The following is a 23,321-nucleotide window of genomic DNA, read 5'->3' as shown; positions in this document are numbered from 1 at the left end:
GTTGGGACTAACCATATTTCAAGTGCTTAATAGGCACCTGTGTCCAGTGGCTACCATATTGGACAGTGTATCCCTGATAGCTCCCTTTTGATTATTTGTATTGTACTGGCTTTGAAAGCAAAGGATATTTTTGTATAAATAAGGAACTAGAATTAAAGAGGGTTTTGGAGGAATGCTCATAGTTTTCCTTCACTTTTTTTTTTTTTGAGAGAACATGTGCATGCACAAATTGGGGTAGGGGCAGAGGGAGGGAGAGAGAGAGAACCTCAAGCAGACTCCACACTGCACAGAGCCCAACGCAGAGCTTGATCTCAGGACCCTGAGACCATGACCTGAACTGAGAGCAAGAGTCCGACGCTTAACTGACTGAGCCACCCAGGCACTTCAACTTTTCTTCACTTCTTATGCCATTGTATCCCATGATGCTCACGGCTTGGTGACTGAAAAAATCATTGCTGCACTCCTAAGAAATGAGAAGGAAAACAGGAAAGTTAGCATGATAGAAAGCTGATTAAGTGATGTGTGGAGATTCGTACAGATTATTCAACACAAAAAAATAGAGAGCTGATGATGTTGGTAACAGATTCTTGCTTTAGAACCTAATGGCTAGTATTTTCATATTAGGAATTCTTTATATTTCATATTTTAGAAATCTCTTATTTTGTAATATTTTTATAGCATGGTGCTGATGTTAATGCAAAGGACATGTTGAAGATGACAGCTCTACATTGGGCCACAGAACACAATCATCAAGAAGTGGTGGAACTTTTAATCAAATATGGTGCTGATGTACACACGCAAAGTAAATTTTGTAAAACTGCATTTGATATTTCAATAGACAATGGGAATGAAGATTTGGCAGAGATATTACAGGTAACTTTTGGCTTTTAATTTGCGAAAATAAAAGGATCTCTGTCTTGTGGATGATTTGAGCTGTTTAGCTTTTGGCTTTTCATTTTGGACTTGGTTATTTTGGACAGTTTTTTTCCTCTTTCACTTCCTCTTTGTTCATTTACTGTTCATTTTTCTGATTGTAAGACCGTAGTCTTTACATGTAACATCAGAAGATTAGATAAGGTGATTACTTTCTGTGTTTTTAAGTTCCTGAATTCCCCTTCTAGACATTTCATTCTATTTATTTTTGTTGCGTATTTGGATGCAATATGGTTTTTCAAAGTCTGTTAAACTTCCACTAAAATTTTTCTTCACTAGCTATAAGTGTTCCCTGAGTGAGTAATACAGTCTCTATCACTCTGATCGGTTTCCTTTATTTTTCATCATCCTCAAAAAAATCTGGGAACATAGTTATTTATGGTTTTTGGGCAAGTTTCTTTCTTTTTTTTTAAATTTATTTAGTTATTGGCAGAGGGGAGTCTTTTTTTTTTTAAAGATTTTATTTATTTATTTGAGAGAGAGAATGAGAGATAGAAAGCACGAAGGGAAGAGGGCCAGAGGGAGAAGCAGACTCCCCGCTGAGCAGGAAGCCCGATGTGGGACTCGATCCCGGGACTCCAGGATCATGACCTGAGCCGAAGGCAGTCGCTTAACCAACTGAGTCACCCAGGCGCCCCGACAGAGGGGAGTCTTAAGCAGAGTCTGCACTGAGCGTGGAGCCCCACATAGGGCTCGATCTCATGACCCTGAGATCATGACCTGAGCTGAAATCAAGAATCACATGACTCTGACTGCAACACCTGGGCCCCTCTGGGCAAGTTTTTCTAATAGCCAGTACTGCTTCTCTTTTCTTCAGCTACACAACTTTGATATAAATTATCTTCTTTACTCACTGCCTCTTGCCTGTCTTCTTGTTCTCCTTCCCAGTGGAACTCTTCTTTAAGACCATCTTTACTGAATTTCAGCTAGTTACTTAAAAGATTCTATATGTCCAGGAAAATGAATTTTGTGATGCCTCTTGCAATTCTTTTACTCCTAGGAGTGCAATTCAGGAGCCAGGGTTGAAGATTGAGAACGGTTAATTGGGAAGGACATGCTTTATATATATAATGATATATTTTGCTGAATACGGTAGAGGAAATATTTAAGTAATTTGATTTCTGTAGCCACAGGGCAGCAAAATATCTTTTCAACTGTGTTCTATAAAAAGCCTTCCAGATATCCATTTCTCTTCTCATGGGATTTTGCTGCTTTCCCTAACAGCGGAATTAGGATGTAAATTCCTATCTGTGATTTACCACTGCACTCTTAGTAGACCATATACAAAGATTTCCATTTGTTTTATATGATTCTTCTTAAGTTTTAGAATTACCTTTATGTTTGTGTTTGTACTACATTGAGAATCTGTGCTATATGTTCCAGTTGTAATTCTGAAAACGCCATGTTGATTTGTGCTCTAGATTGCTATGCAGAACCAAATCAACACAAACCCGGAGAGTCCGGACACAGTGACGATACATGCCGCCACACCACAATTTATCATCGGACCTGGAGGGGTGGTGAACCTAACAGGTCTGGTATCTTCAGAAAATTCATCCAAGGCAACAGGTATTGAGATGCATATAGGATAGCTGTTGGGACTTTATGCTTTAGTAGGTATCCTCCTTTTAAGAAAGGACTGTTGGAGAATGAGGGTAAGATTATATCCGTCACCTTGGTTTGCTTTGGTATTGGCAAAAACCGATTTTTATGAGACACAAGAATTTGAAGAAAGGTGATATTGCAAAGTGTACTGCAATGTTATCTTTCCAAAACCTAATGCTACCCAAGCTTGTTTTCCACAAAACGATGATCCAAGCTTCATTTAAGAGTTGAATTAAGTGAAATAGAGTATCAGAAAAGTGCATTAGATTAAGCTCCTTTAAAATGTACATCTGTCTTCTTTTTTGTCACAGATGAAACCGGTGTATCTGCTGTTCAGTTTGGAAACTCGTCTACGTCAGTATTAGCTACGTTAGCTGCCCTAGCTGAAGCATCTGCTCCGCTCTCCAACTCTGCAGAAACGCCAGGTTAGAGAAACAAGGCAAATGTGCACATTAAAAGTTGGAGACTCAAATAGTAACAAAGGCTAGGAAGGTAATATAAAAGGCTAAAGTGAGCAAATTTCAGATGATGGCCATCTGAAGATAGGGGCCCAGGGCAGGGGGGCATCTACTACTTAGCTCTAGCTGATTATGGTCCTATGCACAGTGTTGCCAGATTCCGTTTTTCATGGGAAGCTGAAAATCTGGATTTTAAAAGAATGTTAAATCCTGTCAATTAATTAAAATCTGATTAAAATTAAAAACAAACGTGTGGTTCACAGGAAAACATCTCTGATCCAGTTGGCCTTGTCTGTGACTTTTTGTATAAAGTAGATAAATCCATATGTGAACTTGCTGTCTTTTTCATAACTTTTAATTTTTGTCAGTTCTATTAGAATAACCTAGAATCTTACTGACTGACAGAACTAGGAAGTAGCATGCCAGCACTGCCGTTAAAGGATGGTGAATGATGATAAACAATATCAATAGCTGGTTTAGACCAGGTTTTACTTTGACACGTAAGCAAAATAGTTCTTGCTATAATTATTATGTAAGTAAATGTCTTTTTATTTAGGGAATTTAGAAAACTTCACAACATTATTATTCTTACTGTAGTTTAGGCCATTATATTTGGCTTATAAAAGTGCCTATAAAAGAATAATTTATTGTCACTCATTATTTAAATTCGTGCTTTTTTTCAATTTGTGCCCAATAATAACAGTAATGACAACAGATCATTGAGTGCTTACTTGTGTGCTGTGCCCTGTGATAAATGTTTTATTTATGATCTCCCTGAATCCTCACCAAAAAGCTTGAAGATCTATATTACTGGATTTGACTCTTTAAGGTGTACTGATTGAAAGATGTGTTTTTTTCAGGGAGGAAAAAATGTACCTATTTCTCTCTCCTCTCTCTCTCTCTCTCTCTTTTCATTATTAACTAGTGATAATAAACATTTATCTGTTGTCCAGCCTTTTCAGCATCATAATCAATGTTGGAATCTAAGCCTTTGTATTTGGGAGTTGTAAGATTTTTCAGAACTACTTTTGGCTGTTAGCAGTTATGTGCATCATCATATTGGATATACTGCTTTTATAACCTGTGCCCAGATCTCATTAGCATCTTTGTCATTGCATAGGCAGAGCAAAGAAAGTTAATTTTCCTGGTGGTTCCTATTTCATTAAACTTCCTATTTTTTTTAAAGATTTTTATTTATTTGAGAGGGCGAGAATGAGAAAGAAAGAGCACATGAGAGTGGGGAGGGTCGGAAGGAGAAGCAGACTCCCCGCTGAGCGGGAAGCCTGATGTGGGACTCGATCCCGGGACTCCAGGATCATGACCTGAGCTGAAGGCAGTCGCTTAACTGACTGAGCCACCCAGGCGCCCTAAACTTCCTATTTTTTTGTCTTTAATTAAAGGATATATCTCTGAAAATTAAGCAGCTCTTCTTGAAGGTCAGTTGAAATTTTGACATTTAGGTATTTGGCTCCATGAATTAGTCTTACCAACTTCTCTGACTTCTACGTTTGAAAATGTTATATATGGTCTAGTCTGAAAGACTAGGAATTTCAGTTGACTTTTATCGCATGTGATTTACAATCTTTTGTGAGCGCAGTAATTTTTCATTTCAATGTTATGTCATAGTGGAATCTTTTTGAAGGTATTTTAAGAGCTTGAATTAAGTTAAAGTTCAGGTGAGTACATTGCCACCAGTGTAAATAACTCAGCTGAGGTGTGTAATCGGATAAAGAAATATCTTCTCACAGCTCACTTTCCACATGCTCACGCTAATTATTTCTCTGCTTCATGGCTGTTCAGTTTCTCTTAACATCAATTGTCAGGCTCATCCTGATTTTAGAAAATATTTACATATATTTTTTCAAAGACATCCTAGTTAGGATCTGGGAAATAAAGTAGTACTCTCATTTTATATATGATGAAGCTGAGATTTATGAGGTTAAATAATTTTGCCCAAAGTAGCATGGCCAATTAAGTGGTGAAAGGAGTTTTGTGCTCAAGGTCTGATTGAGTCCCAAGTTGTGTAACTGTGATCACTGTAATATATTGCAGTTTCTTGGTGATCAGTGGACTGGTCTCTTCTACAATGTTTATAATTTGGTTTGTGATAGGAATAACTATGTGATTATCATTTTGTCTTCTATCAAAAGCATCACTATTCTTGCCTTTACTCCTGAGGTCTGTTTGTTGAAGCAATCTGCTGAAATAAATGTTTTGTTCCTTTGTCCTTCTTTAATGGATGGGACATAGGGATTTAGATAGATAACTCATTCCAGTTCATTCCATTTTGGAAGTTACTCCAGAATGAAGACATAGAAAAGTTAAAAAAATTTTCTTTGGGAGATTGCAGCTGCTTTTTTCCTCACGAGGAAAACCACTGCCATGTAGTGGTGTACTGTGTTAATGAACAGAGGCAGTTATGTTATCCTCTTTCTACCAAAGCTTACAGGCCACTCTGTTATAGGTATTTTCCCTTTGAAAAATCAAAACTCCAGGAAACTCACACTCTTACTCCCTTTCTTTTTGCTTTAAAACAAAACAAAAATGTGCAAACAGTAAAAATTCATGGAGGGATAGATCGTGTTTTGGGTTAAAGGAATAACTCAGAACTGTTTTTGTGCTAAAATTTCCACTTACTGTTTATAAACAGCTATTCATTTATAATGAGAAAAGTATTATTTATTCATGCATTGAACAGATTTTGTTGAGTGTCTCTTATGACCTGGTTACTCTGCTTGGTGCTAGAGAGAAAATGGTGAACAATCAGATTCAATCCCAGCCCTTGTCAAACATGTGGTCTTTGGGTAGAACAAGATGTCCAGCAGTTACCCAGGTAAATAACTGTGATCAGTGCTACCTGTAAAGAAGGCAGGATTTTTCACCTAGTCTGGTGGTTCAGAGAATCTTCCTAGAGGAAGAGACATTTAAACTAAAGATGAAGTAGAAATTAGTAGAGCAAACATTGGAGGAAGAACATTTGAAGAAGAGGGGCACTTGTAAATCTTTTGAGGTCGGGAAGAGCTTGTCCTTTTCAGGGCACTTCAGAGGTCCGTGTGGCTGAGCCCAGTGAGTGGGAGATAACTCATGGTTGTTGAAGGTAAGGTTATGAAAATGATACTTTGGCAGGCTCTGAAAGGGAGTTCAGTTAGGACTCTTAATGCAATCAACTAGGGAAGAGAGTGGTGGCATGGATAGGATTTGGCAAAGAGACAAGAAATGAAAAGATTTGAGAATTATTTGGAATGTAGAATTGGAAGTTATAATTGATTAGATGTAGGCCTTACATCTGCAGCATAGTTTGGCCCTCTAAAGTAAACTCTTTCATAAAACACTATTTTATGGCTCTAGCCTGAAGTCCTATATTGATTTTGTTTTGCTTAGCCTTATTCTTTTTTGTGGCCCAGCTATATTATCTCTTGATTAAATAGATATCTGTGACTGCCCTTCTTTTTATCTTTAGGGCAACTTCTCTTTGTTAATATGGTGTTTTTCTAGAGAAGTAATGCATCTGGTAGCTGTTTCCCTCCTTTCTCCTCTAATAGTGAAATTTGAATCAGGTCCTTTCTGCACATTGTTTTTCTGCTGTTCCTAAAATAGATCAGTAAAAGTGAATTGGCTTTAAGGGATAAATTACTGGGCTTCATAAGGTTGTTTTGGTTTTGCTTTCTTGTTTTTAATTTCAGGTTCAATTGTAGGCCCAATACCTTTGAAATGTTTTCAGTGAACACAGTTTCTCACATTGAAACATTTATATGTAGAATTTTCAATCCTCAGATCATCTTAAAGATAGTTTTTTTCTGTCTTATTTGAATTCTATGGCATTATAATTAAGTCTTGTTGAACAAGAGATCTCCGATATTTTCAATGATGCTGTAGGCTATCTAGGCTCTCTTTATATATTACAATCTAACTTTTGATTTAGATCAATGAATATTACATTTATTTATTTTTTTTTATCCAGGGGTTTTACATTTAGAGGGGTGTGTGTGCGTGTGTGTATATTTTAAATAACACTCTTTTTAAAGTTTTTAGGTTTTCTCTTTTATTTTTACATGTTTCAACATTTCACTGTTGGATTGTTAGGGTTTCTGGGGGACACTTTGTCTTCTTACATAATTGGTTTCCTTATAATTTTTTCTCAAATTCCTTACTATAGTACAACTTAAAAAGAAACCTTTTTAGATGAAAGGGAGGAACTCTATTATTTTAATGATAGTCATTGGGAATAGTGCAAAGATGAAAGTTCTTGAGTTGTGCCTTGATTGTGTGTGATATCAGAAATTTCTAACATATGATTATGCTTTAAAGTATTTACTACTTGTAGTTAGCATTCAACCAGACTGAACATTTCTTTTTTATATGGATATTTTTAAGAAAAATCAAAGCGATAGCTAATGCATTTGAAAACCTTAGTAGTTGTTCTATTGAATATATTACTATTTTGTGCCCTACATTTCATTTTATAATTATCTTCCTGAAATTTTCTTAAGTGCCTGGTGATAAAGCCTAATTATAGTTTAAGAGAAACAAAAATGATAGAACTCAAAACATAAAGGTGTTTTGTATTTCCAGTATTCTCTTCTGCAGTTTGTACTGTGACCTTGATTATTACCAAATAACAGAATCACAGGGTTGCAGCCAGGGCTGTTGCCATACCATGAGTACATCTTTGAAAACTAGGGTCCCCATACTTTTTTTTTCTTTAAAAGGAGCTCATAGATACCCATGGTGTTCTGTTGGGGGTTGGTAGCAACTTAGCATGTTTCAGAGCACCTGTGCATCTGAATGGTAGGTAACAGGACTCAGGAGAGAATGGTTTTATTTAATTGCACTTTTGGTAAAATGTTACCTCAGATAATCCATGAAAAAAACCCCATATTATTTAGAAATAGTTTTCATGTGATTTCTTTTTTCAGAATTATATTGAATTGTTCTTTATTTTGTATAATTATTTATAATTATTTTTCAGAATTATATATTAAATGTTATATTAAAACATTTTTTTAGATTGACAGTTTTCAAGCCCATAGAAAAATTGGAGGATAAACTTTATATCTTTTACCTGTACTTACCACCTGTTACAATCTTGCCACACCTGCCACACCCACACATACCTGCCACACCCACACACACCCACACACGCACTTTTATTATGCCCAATTATCTGCAAGTGGGCTGCAGATATCATGACATCTCACCCTTAAATACTTCAGCATATATCTCCCAAAAACAAGGACAGCATGTTTCATATTCATAGCTCCATTGTATTTCCTAAAAACATCAACATTAACTTAGTAACAGTTATCTGACATGTCCAGGTTCAGGTTTCCCCAGTTATCCTCAGAATATCCTTTAGAAAGTGTTTTTTATCCAGGATCCAAAGTTCACACATTGTATCTGGTTGTGTCTCTTTCGTCTCCCCCCAGCCTAGGGCAGCCCCTACCACTTCCCTTGTTCTTTTTGACATTGAAATCTTTGTAGAGTCTGTGCCCATTGTGTGCACGATCATTTCGTTCTGGATTCATTTGCTTAATAATAATTAGATGCAGGCCAAACCTTTCCAGGAAGAATACAAGTGCTATTGTGTAATGTCCTGTTGCATCACATCAGGAGGCACATGTAAGGCCATGCCTATCATGACTGCTTGGTGAGAGTGGTCACTGCCAGGTCTTTATAGACATCTTTCCCCTTACTAATCTTTGAGAATATATGAATATCGTGTTTCTTGAAACATTTCAGTGGTTTTAACATCCGTTGGTGACCCTTGTTGGAATCGATTATTACATTGGAGGTTACGATGATAATTTTTCTTATTTTGTTAAATAGATGTCATTCTTCTATCAAGAAGATCTTTTAAAGAGGGCACGTATTGAATGGAGCACTGGGTGTTATACACAATGAATCATGCAACACTACGTCAAAAACTAATGATGTATGGTGATTAACATAACATAATAAAATAAAATTAAAAAAAAAGATCTTTCCTCTTTCCCCCTTTCTCTCCTTTTTCATGAAGTATTATGGACAAATGGATTTTTAAAGATTCATTATGTTTTAATCCATTATTGTCATTATTCCTTTTTTTAATTAAGTTCAATTAGCCAACATATAGTACATCATTAGTTTTTGATGTAGTGTTCCGTGATTCATTAGGTGCATATAACACCCAGTGCTCATCACATCACGTTCCCTCTTTAATACCCATCATTATTCCTTTTGATGCTTCTTTGTTGAAGTGTATGTAATATGCATACAGAAAAGTGCACAGATCATAAGTGTATAATATCATGAATTATCTCAACGTGATTACTCCTGTATAATCACTGCTTAGTTCATAAATGGGAAGAGCACAGTATATATTTTGTATCTGACATATCACTGAGCATGATTTTTGTCAGATTTATCCATGTTTTGTATTTAGTCATTTTAATTGCTGTGTAGTATTCCAGTGTATGAATCTACCACAGTCTGTTTATCCATCCTCCTTTTGATGGCCATCTGGTTGGTTTCAAGTCTTTTACTATCATGAGTAAAACTGCAATGAATGTTCCTGTACCTATGTCTTTTGGGAGCAGTAGTTGGGCATAGGATTGCCTGTGGGAAAGGATTTTGGCAGCATTAAATTGTGATTTCTTTACCTAGGCAAAGCCAGGGGTGCTGCTTTCAGCTGCCAAAATCCTCTCTGGGTCTCTCACAAAATATTAAGAACACGGTTTTGGATTTATTTATATAAATGTTAATATATTGTATTATTCATTATCCTACAGTACTCGATCTATGTGCCACTTACTATCAAGGCAACCCTTGCTCATACAATCCAAACACGGAATACTGTTTATTCTGCTTACTTGAAAAAATACAAATCTTCTTGTTTCATCGAATATGGAAATGCACATCAACTCATGTAAATATAAATGGAGTATAACCACATACAAAATTCTCTTTTGGATTATAGAATTTTATTAAGCAGGTGTAACCTTTGTTATATCTGTTACCTTAGGAGATTTTATAAATTCTATACCTCAGATAACTAAATGAAGAGATACTGTTTTTTTAAATATACACGTGCATAGTTAGCACTCACTTAATTGTAAATTTTGGGACTTGTAGTAGATGGCTTGCATAGATATGTACAGCGCTACTGCAGAGTGAATTTAATAAAAATCATGTAAAAGCTTTTCTGTGTCACAAAAAAAGAGAAAACAAAAGTAGCAAAGCAAAAATAAACTAGTCATACTTTTATGTATGTTCACTGATTTTTACATATATATTTTTTTTCCAGTAGTGGCTACGGAGGAAGTAGTTACTGCAGAATCTGTGGATGGTGCCATTCAGCAAGTAGTTAGTTCAGGGGGTCAGCAAGTCATCACAATAGTCACAGATGGAATTCAGCTTGGAAATTTGCACTCCATTCCGACCAGTGGAATAGGTCAGCCCATCATTGTGACCATGCCAGATGGACAGCAAGGTTGGTAGTAGGCGTGTGCATAAAGTTGGAATTTATTCTCAATGCTTAGGAAATTGTGATGTCAGAGCATTTATTTTTGCATTAAATTATATTTTTGTAACCTTTTGCAGCAGACTTGATTGGCTAATTTTATTTGCTTGGATTAGTATTGAAATTAACTTGCTTTTTCTGAGTATATATTAGGTGGAAAGAAGAATTGGCTCACAAGTATTCTGGTTGGAAAATGAGCTTAAGTAAACAACTCAGAATCTGCTTTAGATAATAATTCCTTATGCCATTTATTGCAATTCAGATATCACACAGTCTTTTAAAAATACCATGTAAGAAAAGGCTCCTTAGAAAGAAGATGGACTTAGGACTTGTGGTAGGAATGTGGTAGCCACTTTTAGTAGCTTTGTTGGTAATTTTCCCATTTTTTCCCTCTTTGGAAACCACTGAAAGTAGTAAAATAGATTAAACAAAAGGCTGAGAAAACCATAGAATTCCACATCTTAAGTGTTGCCAAAACCATCTAAGACTATTAGAGCCAGGGCAAGAGAACCTTCATGAAAACTTATAGTGGTGCATCAGGAAAAGAAAAGAGATTGAGCTAAAAAATTCTCAATAAATACGCACTCAGCAAGACGGGGCCCAGTCTGCGTAGGAGGTGCTGTGAGCAGGGCTGAGGTAGAATAGGGCATGAATGCTGGGGGAAGCAGAAAGAGAAGGTGCAGAAAATTCCTATCCGAGCAAGCATTGCCATGTACCCAGTCCCCCGCAACAAAAAAAAAATGTGTGTGCACATGCATAACCTTTTAGAAAATGATTAGGATTGCAGAGATTATGTCCCTTCATGGCTAGTGAAAGACCAGAGCTAGAGGTTTGGTTTAGAGTGACAGAGGAGGTATGGCACTATAGAGCGACTGGGTCTCAGGGAAAAAGTTTGTCTCTATAGCAGAAGAAGAGGAACCCCTTGACTTGTGAAGCCTGGGAAGCCATTCTCTTCTTTTCTGCAGAAATCTCTGATGGCTAGTCCAAGATTTGGATCAGGCCCAGATGCTTTCACAAAGCTTCAAAGAACTAATTCTAATTATATAAAAATAAGAAAACTTTCACAGTTTGTATCAAGCAGATATAATGTTTCTAATACCTGACCATTATACAGACAGCTAATCTCATCCCAGGAACAAATGGAAAGAAATGTCACGTTTTTGGTTGAGAAGATTCACTACCATAAAGCTCTCCATTCTTCCTGAGTGAATTTATAAATGTAATGTAATATGGAAAAAAAAAAAGACTGTTTTAGTTTGCTAGGGCTGCCACAACAAAATACCACAGACTGAACGACTCAACAGAAACTTACCTTCTCACAGTGCTAGAGGTTTGAAGTCCAAGATCAAGGTGTTGGCAAATTTGGTTTCTTCTGAGGCCTTTCTCCTTGGCTTGCAGATGGCTGCCCTCTCACTGTGTCCTCATGTGGTTGTCCCTTAGTCTGTTTGTGTTGTCTGTGTCTTAATCTCTGCTTCTTCAAAGGACACCAGTCATATTGGAGTAGGGCCCACCCACCTGACCTCGGTTTGCCTTATTTACCTCTTTAAAGGCCCAATCTCCAAGTAGAGTCACATTGTGAGGTACTGGGGCTTAGCACTGAAGCATTTGAATTTTGAGGAGGACACAATTCAGCCCATAACAGAGACCAACAGGTTTTTTCCTGGAACTAGTCAAGCAGATTCTGAAGTTTATATTAATGGGGAGGGGTAGGGAAGAAGAATAAGGAAAATTGGGAAAGAAGAGCAATGAGAGGAGCTTACTAAATATTAAGATAAACTTTTAAAGCCTCCCCAATTCAAAAGTGTGTAGCTGACATGTGAATATATACAGACTATGCAGACAGTTCAGTGAAGCAGATATAAGGTTCTCAATTCTTCTTGGGTTAATTTATAAGTGTGATATAATATGAGTTAAAAGAAATAAAACACTAATTCTCAATATCACTTATGTTTTAAATTCCAGTGTACTAAAAATTTTACTTTTTTCATTTCTGCTTACATTTGTAAATGACGGAGTTTTTAATATTTTGATAAAAAACTTTAAAGGCTTTACCACAATTGTAATTTTTCCCCATTGAATATTAAAATTGCTATGCACGGTTCCAGCTTGCACAGTTGTTTGTATGGTCCCATACTGCTTGCTATGCAGAGCAAGGACAGCCTCTCTCTCTCTGTATATATGTCTACATCTGTATAAAGAAATACTAAAAATTAGGGACAAAGTCCAACAACCCAAAAGGAAAACAAGCGAAGTTTATACACAGACAGTATTCATAATGGTGTGTCCACACAGTGGAATATTCAGCTAAATAAAAGCAAGTGCTATATGTACTGATGAAAGATACCCTAGGTGCCTGGAGTGAAGAAAGCAGAGGCAGAACAGTGTCTCTGTTGTATGTATGCTGCCTTTTGTATAAGACAGAAAAGCGAGAATGTATGTTCATGTTGGTTTTTATATAAATTAACACAAGAACAATAATAAACCAATAAAAGTGATTATTATGCTTATTGTTTTGATTTTCAGCCATATAATGAATATGTTATCTATCTATAAAAATTTTTTAAAAAGTAGGTACTTTAAACAATAAATAGTATTCATTAAAAATGTACCCTGAAGACAAATATGGATATCCTCATAAAAAGAAAATTAATGCTTTTAAATGATTGTTTTGGGACATCTTTATTTTAGATGAGTTGCATCAAAATGTCACGACTAGTTTTATTTCTACTAAAACCTATCTGAAAATGAAGTAACGTATACATTTTTTTAATTTTAGTATTAACAGTACCAGCAACCGACATTGCTGAAGAAACTGTTATAAGCGAAGAACCACCAGCCAAGAGACAATGTATCGAAATAATTGAAAACCGGGTGGAATCTGCAGAAATAGAAGTAAGGAGTCTTTTACCCGGTGTGTTTTGCTGCAGTCATCCAAAATAAATTCAGTTTGCTTTTCCATATAATTTCTTTTTTGGTCTTTTATATTTATTACTGACAGTGCTGTTTTGATACAGAATGAAAGTATAGTATTATTTTGTCTAACGATTTGCTTATACATATAGCAAACCCTCAATAAATACATATTGAATGAATGAATGAATGAGTGAAGAATTTGTTTATAACAAAGTCTGTCATCGTGGTAACATTGTAATGAATTTGGTTCTTGCACTCCATCCTTTATTTTCTATTAAATTTACATGCATCATTCTCACAAGTCACTAAAGGAAATGTCACTGTATATTGATAAAAAACATTCTTTTCTTTTGAAAGTGAAATGCAAATGCCTATTTGGGCTGGAGGATCCTTTTAAAAAAGGTTGATGTTTGTTGACTAGGTTATTTTTTAAAAAGCCATAAATAACTGCTTATTTCACTATTAAGTTCTTTAATAAGGAATTTAAATTTAGACTAGTTGTTGATAGGATTCAGCTTTTTCCCCACCTTCCAAACTAGTTTGGAAGTGTAACCAAACCATAGTGCCTCACGGGTTTTTTTCTCACATGACTGTAAACAAAACTGTGTTCCCTGAATTTGGTATTAACTCACATAAAGTGAAAATAAAATTATTCCTGAATAACTTTGGAAGATCAGTTGCAGTGTAAAGGACACTGGACTTGAAATTAAATGAGCTGGATTTGAATTCCATCTCTTGCCCCTATTAGCTTTGAGGCAAGTTATCTTACCTTTCTGAATTTGTTTTATTTTCTCTCAAATTGGAGTTTTGGATAACAATATCTGCATTTTGGAGATTTTTATCAGAATTTAAAAAGTCAGCATACTCATAATACACATATTCATAATATCTGATATATGTAATCAGTAAATGTTGCTGAATATCTTAAATAGTAAAAATGTTGGTGAACATCTAGGAATTCTTAAGTATCTTGTTTCATAGAAAAGAGGATTTTTTTTTTTAAAGTCACTAAAAAGCAACATAAAACTCTGACTGAGGACAACTAGAATATATCTTTGCTCCGGTTCATTTAAGTGAAATGCTGGTACATCTTTAAGCCACAATCACAAAGAATATATTATTGAGTTAACAAGAATCTGATTCATGGCTTAACCAGAATGTTTGGTAAAAGTATGACTTTAATTATCGAGGGTAAGGTGTTTTGTTTCTTCAAAATTTAAAATGATATTCAGCACACAGAAGTTCTTACAAGCTAGCAATTTATTCCGTTGAACAGTATCAATATACTTATTATTTGGTAATCTTTTAAATATATATTTTTTATGTCATGATAATTTCTGGCACATAAGGTGAAAAAAATTTGTCCTGTACTTTCCTTTAACTTTTTTTTTTTTGCTTTAACTATTTAATAAAACATTTTTAAATTACTTGAATTTTTATTAAACATAAACTTATTAATTCAACAAATTATATATTTAAATCAATGAATGTGCAGCCTGTACCTTTATTTACCTAATAACCCATAAGAGTTGCTGTTTTCCTCAAAGGTCAGCCTGATTCCCCTCTTAGTCTTTCAGAGACCAGGAAGAATAATTACAGGTAACAGGAAAGTATGAATTGAGGTATATAAATTAACTAGAACCAAGGCTAGAACTTCAGGGAGATGGAGGTTTGGTTTGGTTTGGTTTGGTTTGGTTTGGTTTGGTTTGGTTTGGAGGTTTGGTTTAAAGAAGTGTTTTGTTTGTTTTATTTTGTTTTTAGTAATTAGAGCTTTCTGGTCATGGAACTCTCATTCTCCATCACCAGAGTGTTCAAGCCAATGTTGCACGATCTCTCTAGAGCTCCTACAGAGAGACCTTGAAGCATACAGTGAGTCTAGATGGTAGAGGGGGGCTGGGGATATAGAATGAAGAGAGGCCTCCAATGTTTTCATCAAACCAGGTAATCATTTCCTTATAATACATAGAGTGGTGCTTTTGAACTTACTTCCTTAGATGACCAATGGAGTTGTCTTGGGGGCAGACTTTTATACTGTAAGTGACAACTTAACCATTAACTAAAAAAATTTCTTGCAGGCAGTGATTCTCAACTAGGGCATTTTTGATCCCAGGTGACATCTGGCAATGTCTGGAGACATTTTGGGTTGCCACAACCAGGGGCGTGCCCCTGACCTATAGGGGATAGAGGCTGGATATGCTGCTAAACATCCTACAATGCACAGGAGAGCCCCCACAGTAAAGAATTATCTGGTCCAAAAATATTCATGTTGAAATTGAGGAACTCTGCTCTATGGGAATTAAAAATCAACTCATTATACAGAATCTAACATGTTTGAATTTTCTCTGCATGTGTGTGTCCACAACTACCAAAGTGACTGTTTATAAATCAAGTGTTAAGAATTTATATTTACAGTTTCCTAACTAACACTGGAGAGGTTTATTAATACTCTCTACAAAATTGGTTTAAATTGTAGAAAATGTATTATAAATGCTGAAACTTTTATATATGCATTATAACAATATAGGAAATGAAATAGATTTGCTTTTTGAAGGGGAGGTATGAATAAGACACCAAATTGCAATAATGTATATCATATCACCCCCTTGCTATTACTGCACTAAAGATATTTTTGGAAGCAGTGTGCTATATATGGAATCAGTGAATTCTTTTGTAATGTGGGAGGGAAGAAATATATAATTAGTGCATTAGAAGTAACAGGTTTTTTCTGTTACTAGTTGTGTGAATTCAGGAAATACCTTTACCTTTTCTTTGCTATGGAGGTTAGAGATGAATATGTTTATTAGCAAGTTTGTTTATTTTTAATGAAATATTTGTGTCTTCTAACCATTGATAGATTGAGATCCTTAGTGTTCTTTTTAAAAAATTGTTTCCTGTAAACTTTACACAGTGTTTTATTTGATGCAGGTTTTTTCAGTCTATTTTCCTTTTATTGATATTCTTTTGATCTATCAAAGTTGAAAATGTTCTATATTCCTATCTCTTTTTTTAAAGATTTTTATTTATTTGAGAGAGAGTGAGCAAGAGGAGAGAGAACACTAGCTGGGGAAGAGTAGAGAGGGAAAGGGAGAAGCAGACTCCCTGCTGAGCAGGGAGCCCTACTCAGGGCTTGATCCCAGGACTGCAGGATCACTATCTGAGCTGAAGGCAGACACTTAACCGACTGAGCCTCCCAGGTTCCCCTCCTATCTCTTTTTGCGAAATTTTTCTTTTAGGGCTGGAGTAGGCAAAGGGCCAGATAGCAAATACTTTCAGCTTTGTGGACTGTCCAGTCTGTGCTTCACTACTCACTTTTGCCATTGTAGTGGGAAAGTAGTCATAGACACTTTGAAAATGAGTAGGCATGCCTTATTTCAGTAAAACTTTATTTATAAAAACAGGATCATATCTAGTCCATGGCACTTGGAAAATTGATGTTTACACACGAGGAAACAGCTCACACGCTCTGCCCAGTTTCTGTCTCTCTCTTTTTTTTAAAGATTTTATTTATTTATTTGACAGAGAGAGAAAGAGCACAAGTGGTGGGGGGAGGGGCAGAGGGAGAAAAAGACTCCTGGCTGAGCAGGGAGCCCGATGTAGGGCTCGATCCCAGGACCCTGGGATCATGACCTGAGCCGAAGGCAGACACTTAACCAACTGAGCCACCTGGGTGCCCCAGTTTCTCTCTTTTTAAACAAATATTTAATGGTTAAGAATATGGGTATATTTTAAAATTTTCTGATTGTGTTATCTTGGTCAGGTTATTTAACCTTTTAAAGCTTCGTTTCCCCATAAATAACAGGGAGGAAATAACAGCACCTACGTTATCAGATTGTTGTGAAGCTTAAATGAGACCCATGTAAAGGACTAGTACAATCATGGGCATATAATAAGTGCTCATTAAGTGTTAGTTGCTTTTATTATCTTCCAAAATTTATATAGAAGTATGGTAAGAGATAAACCACTATAATGACTTTTTGCCTTATAATAGCTAAGGTAAAAATAAATTTGAATAGTAGAAAAATAAAAATAACATTGTTTCGAGAGAATCGCTGCCAGCTGAAGCCGAATTCACGAATTTTATTTGAAAATAAAAAAGCAAACTCAAGTCTTCCCTTGCCCTTCCCTTGCAAGTTATTCCATTGCTTGGGTTTGGAATTGTGTAAGATAAATATCTTCTCAATTGCTACCAAATTGAGATTATCATCAGAATTTACTTTTTTGCAATTCTTCAGTGTTAGACTGTTAAAGGAAAAATACTTTAGTATTACATATTATTAGGTGAAGGTATGTTTATTTACAAATGTCAAAGTCCTTTTTACTGTGCTTTTATTGCAAAAGGTCAAAGCTATATGATTGGTATTTCTATTTAAATATAAATCTCAAATGTCAGTCTTTTGGACTATTCATGTGTGAAACAACCAAATTACTGTTTACGTTAAGGAAATGTCTTGCATATAATATATGTTCAGGAAACATTTAACAAATTTGTAAACAAAAGATCTCAGTAAATAAGTGATATTTTCCACTTTTTAGAGATTTTTATTTGCTTTGAAAAGTGAGATGGCAAGAAGATTCTCTCCCCAAACACCTATATTATTGAGAAGTAAAAAATGGAAACACTTAAAAGAAACTTTAATAATGTTAACTATGCTTTCAATCTTGAGGACTAAGTGTACTCAAAGAGTAGTGCTAATGACCTTTATCTTTCAGGTTTTACAGATACAGTCAAGAAATGCAGTGTAACATGAATCTTTTATTTGGTCTAGTAGGCAGAAGGGAGCTGTCTTTTTCATTTATAGGAAGATATATTCTAATTGAAATAAAAATATGCAACAAGGAAAACAAACTGTATTTACTGTTAGACTGCCTCACTCAGTTTGCTTTCATCTGCTGAGTAATTGTGAATCCCTTGCTGTTTCTAAATGTTAATGAATAGCTAGTACGAGGAGATACCTTAGAGTTAGAGAATGTGTTCCAGTATTTCCTACCAAATTCAAAACTTTCGTTATCAAAGGATCTTATTTCTTAACACATGTAAAATTTTAAAACACTTATGCATGTCCATGAGTGCTCCTGCCAGAGGTGGTGGTCAAGCTCCCGGAGAAGCAGCACCCCTCCCCCACCCTTTCCATTGGCGTGCTCAAAGTTCTCCAGAGTTCACTGCCAAGGTAGTGGTGGTGTTTACCTGAGGCTCAACTCTTGGGTGTCTTTTCTGACTTGTTCCTACTCTGCCATCTTGCCTGGAGAAAGGGTAAGAAGGGGGTAAGAAAAGGGTAGCAGGGTAAGGCGTGGCATTTCTTAAATTGGAGTTTGTTTCTTCTTGTACATTTTGTGCAAATGGAAGATTTGGAGACTACTTGTGTCATCAACCATTCCCACATTTGGTGGACTTGGGGAAACATACATGTTGGATGTAGATTCATTCCCAGTATGGGGAAGGGAATGGGATCAAAGGAAGGAAGGAAGGAAGGAGTATTACACTTGCTCCACCACATCAACCATTCCCACATTTGGTGGACTTGGGGAAACATACATGTTGGATGTAGATTCATTCCCAGTATGGGGAAGGGAATGGGATCAAAGGAAGGAAGGAAGGAAGGAGTATTACACTTGCTCCACCTTGGAGACCATGTGAATAGTGAAGGGGAGGGAATCTTTTTGTGTTCACAATGGACCAGAGTCAAGGAAGTAGTGGAAGAGACCCTCATACTCTCCGCTTCCCCGGTAGGCTGTTGACCCTCACCTTCAGTTGTGTCTTGTCCAGTGTGACCCTGGCGTTTCTTATGATCAGTCATGGTCCTACCCTGAGCCCCCATCCCACTAAGAGATCCTGGGCCTCTCAAATGAAGTTGAGCTTGAGCCTCTGCAGGTTGAGCTTTTGTCCATGTGCATACTAGAGACATGACAAAGGAGTCTGAAATGTTTTCCCTTCGGCAACTGAATAGGGGCAGAATGGGGAGGAGAAAGGGTATCATTTTTATTGGACTAGGTTTATGTTTAGCTCTCAATTTATTGAGGAATTTAATACATATATTTTATATTTGCATAATTTAATGAATCTCAGTAAAGAAATTAGTATTTTGTTGGTTTGTAAAATGGGATAATTTAGGAAACATTAATCTAGACCAACAGTCTTTGTTTTACCAATGAGGAATCTTGCTTGTTACCAGAGAGGAAGATAGTGTTAAAAGCAGTAATATTAGAATCTCGTAAACCCAACTGTATTACCATGGAAAAGCTACCTCATCTCTGAGCAACATTTTCCTCATCTGTAAAATGGGCATAATCGCTGTCTTAGAGGGTTGTTATTGGCAGTCACCTTATTTAGTCACACAATGAGTGCTCACTAAGTATTAACTTTTATAATTTATTATACCTGTACATAAAAACATCACAGAGGTGTGAAGAGGTATATTTCTCTCTTAAAGCTCTTCACTAGTTTTTGTCATACATATGAAAGTATAGGTCCACAGTCTGGGTTCATTATGTTAATCTTATTTTTAATTAGGGAATGATTTCTTGAGGTCAGAAACTAATCTCTGTCAGAGTGTGGAGAACAAAATTTGGGGCTTGAATTATTAATGAATTGGTTGACAAGGCAAGACATCTCGGAAATATCAATAGGTGGCTACATCTAGCTCCTACAGATTTTTCTGTTTGCAGGATGCATGCTTGTATGTGTTAATCGTGTATTCATGCAAACATTGAAAAAACCTTTTTTTTCAATTAGGAGAGAGAAGCTCTTCAGAAACAGCTGGATGAAGCAAATCGAGAAGCACAAAAATATCGACAGCAGCTTCTAAAGAAAGAACAGGAAGCAGAGGCCTACAGACAAAAATTAGAAGCTATGACTCGTCTTCAGACTAATAAAGAAGCTGTCTAATTAACTACGAACACGTAGTTTGAATTTACTTTTGGTTAAGAAAGAACACAGTCTTGAACTGTACACCGCAGGAAGCCAGGATAACAGAAGAGACTACGGATTGACGATCGGACTTAAGCCATGAGCTCTGAATCCTTGTAACATAAAACTCTACTTTAGACATTGTGAAATGTATTTAAAACTGAATTCTGTAAATAGTTTTTGTTTTTTTTACAGTTCCAAATGAGTTATAAAGATTGTTGAAGAGATCCAAAAACACAATAAGCCACTGTTTTTGTGAATTCTTTTTGATTTTAGTATGAACCTTAATTTCTCAGAAACAGAACAGTTTTAAGGGTGATCGTTGTTGATTAGACCAAATGTTATGTAATAATTATGTGGTGGACTGATGCTGGAATTACTCCTGTAGGTATAAACTTCTATATGAAAAGAAGATTTCTCCCAGGAAATCTTTGTACAGCTTTAAGTTGTCTCAGATTCTCTGAAAACATTTTTTAGAAAGCAGATTTTTATATTTGTTCAATTTCAGCTATACCCAAGTAGATTTACATGTATATGAAGCAAATATTTTTTAAACTTTCTGTTTGTACATATTCTGCATGTTTTATAATTTCAAAATGCATCACTTGCATAGGTATTTTTCCCACAAAGATGATGAAAGTGAACTGGGGGAAAAATACTTTTATTCTGTAGGTCATTGAAAGTTAAGTAAGCTAGCAGCTGGTTTTATTGGAATGACAATGTTCTTAGAAGGAGCAGCTTACAAGATAACTTGAATTTGCAAACTGCAAAATCTATGCTTTTTTGAAAATTTCATAGTGGGGACGTGAAACTGTATTCTGTGCCTTCCATCATGATTTCCACATGAAAGCACTTTAAGGCACTGGATTTTAAGATAATGTTTTTGGAATACTCAGAGCATATGGGTTTCTGAAATATTTCATGGACTCATTTCCCCCCAGGAACTTATTCTTATGGTAAAAAAAATGCTTTTGTATGTAGAACAAGAACTTTTTGTACTACAGTGATGCTAGATATGTCTAACATAACTTTTACTTTTCCCTGTGAAAGCTGTATGTCTGTGCTGTGTGTGACTTGCTCTCATCACAATATCATTGAATTCCACAATGTATGGACATTAAACTCTGACATACTGTTCATTCTTTTTTGTAAAACATAACTTCAAGCTCTTTTTTCTTGCTTTATTTTTTAATGTCTTATGCTTTATGAACATGTTTAACCCTAAGACCCTTCTAGATTACATATCTGTATAAAGAAGCAATTACCCTTAAAACTGTACTCTGGCCTACTTTTCTATTTTACAATTAAATATCTTTTCCACATACATTCAGTGTAGACTTATATTTTGACCACACATTAAAAATCCTATTCTGTATGTTACAGCCATATTCCACCAGAATGAGAATATATATATTCTTCACACTGTGTCTTACAAAACCTTGAGGTAATTTCTTGGGAAGTTGCTCGCTCTCTCACTGGCGTTATTATAGTTGATAAGGTAATAAAAGGATCTGTGAACTCAGCCTCATACTTGCTATTGGGAAACATAGAAAGGTTTGAGAGCAGTTTTAAGAACTCTAAAAAGAGAAAAAGACCTTTTCAGTTTTCCACTAAATTTGACACATATTTTAAATTATCTGAATAGGTTTTACAAAAGCGAAGCCGTATTTTCCGTAGCATGAAGCTACTTTTTCTGGGTGTTTTCTTACTTTAGTGCATTTATGGGTTTGTTAGGCGGAGTGCCTTTGGCATATGCAGTGCTGGAGTGGAGAAGGACCAGTATGTTTACCCCAGAGTGCAAGCCACTGTAGACTTTGCTTCCAGACTGGATTGGCCCCAAAGAGCCCTGAGACAGTGTTGGAAATGAGCCCCTGAAAACTGATTTAATACGCTCTTTGATTCCTAGTCTCCTCTTGTGCTAGAGACTTTATCTGGTACAGGAAGGAATTTTGATTTATAGTAACATTTGACATAGATGGGAAAAAAATAAATTGGTACTTAAAAGGACTAAGTCTATGACAGTATCAGGTAAATACTCAGATGTCTTTGGGAGAAGTTCACTTCTTTCAGTGTTATGTTGGATTTGTATAATTCCTCAGTCATCTACACCTGATCCAGTGTACTACGAAATCAATAGGCAAGAATTTATAAGAAATTTAAAATGGGTTTATTTTTTTTAGCTTCTGTTTTCAGGTGGGCTGGAAAAGCTTTGCTTTCTAATTCTCGGTGTTTTGAACAGAAGTTGAAAGGAAGTGACAGAATAAAATAGAAGTTTTCAGAAATCCATACTTAATGTATTTCCTCTACATAATGATGGTTTTGTAGTTAAAGGTCATTTGGTTGCCACATTGATGGTTAATTATTTCCACTGATGTGTGAACAAACACCTTTTAGAGCAGCCTTACTCAACTTGGGTTCTGGGAGGGAATCAAGATCTAATGCCGTAAGTGTCAGGGCCTAAAGAATATCTTATAATAAGTTTGCTTCTTTCCTGTGCATCTAGTATACTTACATACTACCTAGACATGGAGCTTATTAGATGTCTTGATTACCTAATGACTTGGTTCAGATTTAACTTCCCTGTGTACAGTCATTGGAACTCTAGGATTGCAAATTCTAAATTGGATCTGTGATACTTTCGGAAAGCCTCATCTGGCAAGTAGTATCTGCAGGGACTGTGCTTCTTAACTAATTTTAATTTATGGTTATTTATTTTATTTATATCCTAATTACTTCCCATAAGGGCTTGTGATGTCATCTGTTTTTATTGGCTTTTAGGAATAATTTTCTTAACGTCAATCTTTCACGATACGAATGGCAGACTAGTACTCTATTCTTTTTCTCTGACACTAGAGTGCTCTATTTCTTTACGGTGGTGGAGGGAGCTATGGAGCTTTCCTCTGTGACATTCAAAAGAACAAAATTAAATGGAGGAGGGAATAAATGTGAAATCTCATGCCATTTTTGTTAATGACAAAAAGATTTGTATATATTTTTATCCAAAACATAT

The 23,321-nt window shown here is 35.8% G+C and overlaps 1 protein-coding gene across 5 annotated transcripts in view; it reads left to right on the top strand.

Moving 5' to 3' along the window:
• The window catches only part of GABPB1 (GA binding protein transcription factor subunit beta 1), a 64,047-nt gene extending 42,390 nt beyond the window's left edge, over positions 1 to 21,657 (top strand). The window contains exons 4-9 of one of the 5 annotated variants that reach the window (XM_088024787.1): positions 679 to 873; positions 2,355 to 2,466; positions 2,850 to 2,963; positions 10,282 to 10,464; positions 13,271 to 13,386; positions 20,138 to 21,657. In XM_088024787.1, coding sequence (XP_087880913.1) covers positions 679 to 873; positions 2,355 to 2,466; positions 2,850 to 2,963; positions 10,282 to 10,464; positions 13,271 to 13,386; positions 20,138 to 20,290 — 873 coding nt within the window. In that variant the 3' untranslated portion in view covers positions 20,291 to 21,657. Of the gene's footprint in view, positions 1 to 678; positions 874 to 2,354; positions 2,503 to 2,849; positions 2,964 to 10,278; positions 10,465 to 13,270; positions 13,387 to 20,137 lie in introns of all 5 variants that reach the window. The other 4 variants (XM_088024785.1, XM_088024784.1, XM_028100136.2 and 1 more) reach the window with 4 other exon arrangements.
• Positions 21,658 to 23,321: the final 1,664 nt, after the last annotated feature.

This window comes from Eumetopias jubatus, unplaced genomic scaffold (assembly GCF_037043125.1).
Source record: "Eumetopias jubatus isolate StellerSeaLion01/CBP00866 unplaced genomic scaffold, mEumJub1_p1.0 scaffold_7, whole genome shotgun sequence".
NCBI classification, from domain to species: domain Eukaryota; kingdom Metazoa; phylum Chordata; class Mammalia; order Carnivora; family Otariidae; genus Eumetopias; species Eumetopias jubatus.
Note: the sequence above shows the minus strand (reverse complement) of the source record. Positions and strands in the feature narration are given on the sequence as shown.